The sequence below is a fragment of the Rhea americana genome, unplaced genomic scaffold (genome assembly GCF_003343005.1).
Source record: "Rhea americana isolate MKP2758 unplaced genomic scaffold, rheAme1 scaffold_28, whole genome shotgun sequence".
Classification (NCBI taxonomy): domain Eukaryota; kingdom Metazoa; phylum Chordata; class Aves; order Rheiformes; family Rheidae; genus Rhea; species Rhea americana.
In genome coordinates this window covers 324913-331135 of record NW_028186401.1, presented here as the reverse complement: position 1 = coordinate 331135, position 6223 = coordinate 324913, and the positions used below count along the sequence as shown (strand labels likewise).

The 6223-nt window shown below is 40.9% G+C and overlaps 1 protein-coding gene across 1 annotated transcript in view; it reads right to left on the bottom strand.

Moving 5' to 3' along the window:
* Positions 1 to 1346: 1346 nt before the first annotated feature.
* Positions 1347 to 6223, bottom strand: part of PARP16 (poly(ADP-ribose) polymerase family member 16) — a 5225-nt gene continuing 348 nt past the window's right edge. Inside the window, exons 2-7 of the mRNA XM_085308747.1 lie at positions 6093 to 6223; positions 5192 to 5329; positions 4057 to 4263; positions 3568 to 3739; positions 2709 to 2850; positions 1347 to 2027 (exon numbers count right to left, since the gene is read on the bottom strand). Coding sequence (XP_085164873.1) covers positions 1892 to 2027; positions 2709 to 2850; positions 3568 to 3739; positions 4057 to 4263; positions 5192 to 5329; positions 6093 to 6223 — 926 coding nt within the window. The 3' untranslated portion in view covers positions 1347 to 1891. The remainder of the gene's footprint in view (positions 2028 to 2708; positions 2851 to 3567; positions 3740 to 4056; positions 4264 to 5191; positions 5330 to 6092) is intronic.

Below are 6223 nucleotides of genomic sequence, written 5' to 3'. Positions count from 1 at the left end.
TAGTGCGCACATTTCTTGGTCTCAGGAAATGCGATGTGCTGTAACAGTGAGCATTATTAATGGACTGTAAAAGGCAAYGGGGAATTGGATTATAATGTTCTTGTTTTGCAAGCTGTATGGTGAATAAATAAATTTGTTCTGGCAGCAAAATTAACTGGAATAAACGCTTCTAGCTGCATCCACCAACGAGAGGGGTTGCTGTAAATGAACCAATTCTTAAACTTGAGTTAGAAAACTTGATTACCAGGTCATTATTTCTGGCAATTAGGTAACAGAACAACATCAGAGAAAGATGAGATTTTCTTTGAAGTATTTAATGAGTATGGTTGTAATCATAAACTCATCTGCTGGGAATATGTGACGAGATTTATTTATTTCTTTTTAGGGTTCACTGTGCAATGAAAAGCTGCATTTATCAAGTCTACAACTAAAGGCTAGAGTGCAAGCCTGAACAGTGGCAGGTATCTAGTTTTTCTGCRCCCAGAATCTCTGGGCCATTCATCACGTTTGTCCCATGCCCAAGGGCACTAATCAGGGGATAGTTCTTTGTTCCTTTTTCAGTTTCAGTTAGTTGAAGATTGTTTTGTAACAACAGCAAATACAAAAGACTTGGACAGAAGGGGGAGGATGTTTCCTTCTTTATGCTCTACAATGAACTCACGCATGCCCTGTTCACTTATTTTCAAACAACCTCATGAAATACAGTCAGAATTCCCTACTTCAAGATTAGAAAAGACTATTCTGAGATGTACTGAGGCTTTACACACCAGCGTTAAGTCAAAGCACCTCACAARGAGTGCAACTGCTGTAATTCCCACCATGAAAAACTGAACTTCTGAAAACTTAATGTGGACAATCTGTCTTACAAATGTGTAGTATTGTGCACAAGCTGTCACGTGGAGGTGAAGTCTACACAGAGCTAATTGTACTAAGAATGTTCATGGATACAAAATAAATCCCTGCCAGCTTTGCTGCCATCTTATTCCATTTCTTACAAACTATTTCCTGAAACAGTTTTCTATGTTACTGCTAGCTAGCCTATCTGTTTGTAAAGAGGCAGAAAATGATTCAATATGGGTACAAATGTTGAAGTAGATCCCCAAAAAACAAGCAACACCAACCCTAAAAAGCCTGCCAGGTGTCAGTGTAAATGGAAATCTTCACCCTCCCCCTTGTTGGCACAGAAGATACAAGTGGAAGGCAGTTTAACAGGAAAACCCTTATTTAGTATTGATGCTAAGCTGTTATTCCAGCCTGATATGACTTGCCTTGTTCTTACTGTATATAACTGAGAGCACAAACCATGTGGATTTTATATATATAAAAAAAAACAAAAACAAAAAACCTTGACTAAAAAACGTTTAATTTATCCCAGTTTGATTGCTATTTCATGCTGTTTTTCTCTTTACGCTCAAATATAAAAAGTCCTGACCAAAAACAAAGTCAGTCCTAAAAGTGACCATCCACATTAGTACAGGAGAAACATCACTAACTACAGTTTCTGGAAACAAACTGGTAAGACCTGCTACAGGTAACCTTCTCTGACATACTGCATGCAAATATTACTTCCTCAATTTGACAGAAAATAGTCACATTAAACTTTCATTCATTTTAAATAATCCCCCCCCCCAGACTCTTAACAATGGGGTCATGCTAGACTGCACCATCACGACCCTTTTCAGCTGTACTGGGCGTCCTCATAAATCACGGGAACACAGAAATAAAAATAAATGGAAAGATGCCATGAGGATAATTTAGTGGGGAGAGAACAGGAAAGCTCCAGGCATCTTCATTTCCAGAGCTCTTTAACAGATGCAGGACATAGCAGATTTGCTATTATTAAGGCACATGGTGAAAATAACAGTTCATCATTCCAGGCAATTCATCCTTCCTAGTCAAACATTCTGTGCCAGTAGTAGAGGAAGGCTGGAGAATTGCTGGCCCCTATCACCATTAGCAGCAGTAGGTACAGCATCATCATTACAGCAAAACGGTGGGTGGAAAACCAGGAGGATTGACTAGAGGGCCTGAAAAGGGAAGAAAAAGTGCAGGAATTCTGTGAGAGACATACAAATATCTTGACAAAGAGATCATCTTAGGTTTTATAATTTTAAATGACTGAGTACGCTCACGCAGTAAAACCAGAAAGTTGTGCCATGAGTAGCGCAACGAACAATGCCTCTTTTCCCTATGACTAGTATCTTACAAACTCCAAGTCATTACATCCAACTCCAGTCCTTTCTCCCAATATTCACGCCTTTCTCTACGACTGGTTTGGAGTGGTACTGGGGCTCTAACTGGCTGGCCTGTACCCACAGGCTGATTAGCTGGGTGAACGCTGCTTCCTTAGAACAAGAAACGGCAGAGTTAAAACTGCCCTTGCACTGATTTGGGGCCTCCCTTATTTCCTGCCATGGACAGAGTATTAGAAGTCTCAGAGACTCTTTCTAAGTTCTTAYAGATTTAGTGAAAATTCCAATTTAGCTGAGACTGTGAGTGTTAAATTACCAGGAAGGGGGAAAGATAACTGCAGAGAAGGCTATAGAGACAGCATGATCAGGTAAGCCTTATTTCCACAGGAAATAGGCTAAACCAAATTCTGGCAGTAAAGCATCTTTTCCTTGCTTGTTGCCTGCTGTTTTGCACAAATGAGATGTGTTTATCTGGCTGTTATAGTACGATCATCATTCTAACAGCTGAAATCTTACCTCCTATGCTGTTTCTGTGAATACACTAGTAAGTATTTAACTCGTAAAAGCTGATTGTTTGTGACAACGAAGTATTTCTGTGGTACATCACCCCCTTCACTGTTTTTCACTCTTGCTCTTTTCCTGTCTATTTCTTCTGAATCTGCATGGGAAGAGAAGAGGTCTTTTGGGAACAGAAAAGCAAAAAGAGATGCCCAACTTTGAGCATAAAAAAACAAAACAAAAATCCCACTTACCCACAATAGTGAGAATGGGATAACCAAACATCTAGTCTTGGCATTTCCCAGACTCCCTTATCATCCAAGAATAGACTGAAAAGTTTGCTTAAGGCTGTACTACTCCTAGTTATCCATGGTATGGATGGTTTTATATTTGGGCCAGGATAAAAAGGTGACAAAGTGCTTGAACAGCTGCTAGTATTAATAAGGAAACAGAAACAACATTGAGCRTTCCAAGTAGGAAGCAGTTAAAGCAGATAAGAAACCTCTGTTCTAATTGTCCATCTTACAGAATTCATTTTTATGTGTTTGTGAGTCTTCTGACTTGCAATCACAAACCATGCGACTMGGCACTATGGAACATGCCCTATCGTACTACTGAAACTAGTAAAAACAAATGAAGTAACCAAAATAAYTTCAACCTTTAAATTGACTATCTTATGAAAAGCTTCACAGTCAAGAAGGCTGCTGTACATTTGTGAAGGGTCAATCAGAAAAGGTGCCAGTTCTGCTGAAGGGTACACAATCCATGTGCTGTATTGTTTGTATGACAGCACACATGCGCAAGGCTGAAACAAGAGACATACTAGCAAAAGATGAGCTGTATGTAGTGATTATTATTATTAGTGCAATAGGCTCACCTTTCTTCTTCACCTGACATTTTACATCTGGGTGGTCAATGATCTCACAAACAGCAACGCAGCTAAGGATAGAGCCCAAAACACTCCGCTGCCAGCCAAGCCCGTGAGGGCTGTACAGCAGAGCCAGGCTCAGATCACTGGTTAGATAGGTACCTTCACCAAACAGGGATGTCTGAAATAGAGCAGAAATATATCTTAAGAATCCGTAGTCTATGCTGTAAGCGGCGTACAAGTCGTCTTTATTTTCAGACTGGCTGTTTTGTTTCTGAAAGTAAACTAAGAAAGGCTTTTCTTACTCTTGTCGGGCTGCATGCACTCACTGCTTTTGTCCTGAGATAATTTCCTTGGGGTGAGGCGACTGCTTTCTCCCACCCTTCAAATTAAGGCGTATTTTGTATGGCCCTTGGTGTGGATGCACTCATGCCTTCCCAAATTTGGAATAATTCTGTCAGTGCTCACTTGAGCAACAAGAAACACTGAAAGCCTCACCTTGTTCAAATGGCACTGCAGGCCGTTGTGCAGGATGGAATGGAAGTTTTCGAGGCGGCTCCCATGGAATGCATAGATGAGGTCCCGTTCTCCCCTGGTTTCGGCAAACTTGGTATTCATTTGCTCACAATACACTATCTCAAATAGGAAGTCCGGAGCAGGAACAGCAGCACCAGACATCCCAGTGAGTTCTCGGATCTTCTCATACTTACAAATAGGAAGAAATATTCATGTTGGTTTAGGGAGTYAGATTACTCCCTGGAAATTCTCCTTACTGTCCCTTAGTCTTGCAAATTTTTATGTATTTTGTTAGTGCCCTCTGCCTTACAATTCAACACTCCCATAGTTCAGAAGGAATAAATATACTGTGAGAATTCTGACAGTTTCTTACCATCCTCTACTATAGCCAACAGCTGCTCTGTCAAAGCTAAATCATGGTTCCTCTCTCAAGGGGAGGAAAAAAAAAAATCTTAGAACATGATTAGAAACTAAGTGGTGATGTAAGGAGAGTATCACAATCTTAGCATGCCAATTTGGCTTCTAGTATGATACATCATCGTCTGACCTTGGAAGAGGAAAAAATGTGAAAACGGAAGATATTTTCCTCTTGCTACTTGTTTCCACAACTATTTTGGTCCCTTTTACARAAGTACATCAGTGGCTCACAATCTGCATTCTCCATTTTTGTGGGCAGTATGCATTTGTTCTCAAACAAAGTAAAACAAGCTTGTCCAAAGTCACAAAGGAAGGCTGTAAAAAGCAACGAAATTAATATTGGTCTCCCAAGTAGCAGACTGGCAGCATAAGTACAATTTTATCTGAGGAAGAAACAGGACCCAGCTTCACAATACCTGAATTGGGCTCCTTGGTCTAGTACAAGTGTGTACATGCCATGTTAATGAGAATAACCAATTACAATTACTGCCAATCATCAACTGCTGAAAATAGTAACTATTTCTTCTAACCAGCTTTCTGAAAAATTCTRTATTAAAAAAAATTCTCTGTACAGAGAAAAAACATGCATTCACACAACTTCAAACTCTTAGAATGACCAACCAACTTCTGGCGTTCTCTGAAATGCAAGTTTGCTTTAAAAGGCAAATTCTAATCAAGACTTTCAGAATTTAAAGCTTACCTCCTGCTTTTTACTACTTTGTATCATCAAGATCTTAGATGATAAAATCCAACTAAACAAATCCCAGGTCCTTTTCTCAGTGTTTGGAACAGATTCTAGAAGTTCTTTCAGGCTTGGTAAAGCATTTGTATCTGCAAGCTAGCAAGAAAGAGATTTAGTATGATTTCTTTCTTTTCATTATGATTAAAGAGAGACCTCTAGTGAAAGTAAAGCAGTATTTCATCCTAATAGCTTGTAAACCAAAAAACAGTTTCTGTTCTGGGATGTAAACATTTGCATTGACTTTGTGGGAAAGTCTGTCATGTGTTCTCAAAACAAGTGCCAGAGAAATTATAAAATATTTATATTTATCGTGTCTGTAAGGTATGTAAAGGAATGACCAGACAAGCTCCTGGAAGAAAAAAAAAGCCACGCTGCTTTCATTCAGTTGCTTTTAGTGGCACGCAGGGCAAGCCCCCCCTTCCAGCTCTCCCCATTTCAACAGCAGATCTGGGAGCTCCCAAGTGTAAGTTTATTAGCTAGRATCCCAAACTTACTTGAAACCTAGATGCCTTAAACAGGTAAGTAATTTGAATGGCCACGCTGAAGTTTCACTTGTGCCTTGGAGAAGCAACCTCACCTGCTCTTCCCCTATAAAATTCCCACCCGTGTTTGGCCTCAACGTGCACATTTGCCTAGTTCGCAAGGTTGGTTTTTSCCCCTCCAAAGGGGAAACAGTTCCYGCTTTGGCTGTAAACCCACGATGTGTGGGGGTTTTTTAAAGCTGTTTGGTGATAATATCGTTTTTTAAAAAAATCCTCTTCCCAAGGYTTTGGAGCTAGCTGTGCTTTGGGCCTTCACAAAAAGAAACGAGCGTGTTTCAGCGGCGTTTGGGTCTCCTGCGGGGCTCGGGCACACTCACCAGCGCCTCGAAGTCCTTGCTGCCGCCGCTCGCGTAGCGGCCCGGGAAGGGCCTCAGCGCCGAGTCGCGCTTGTAGCTCTGCAGCGCCGCGGCGAAGAGGCTGCAGCGCAGGTCGGCGGCCAGCGGGTCCC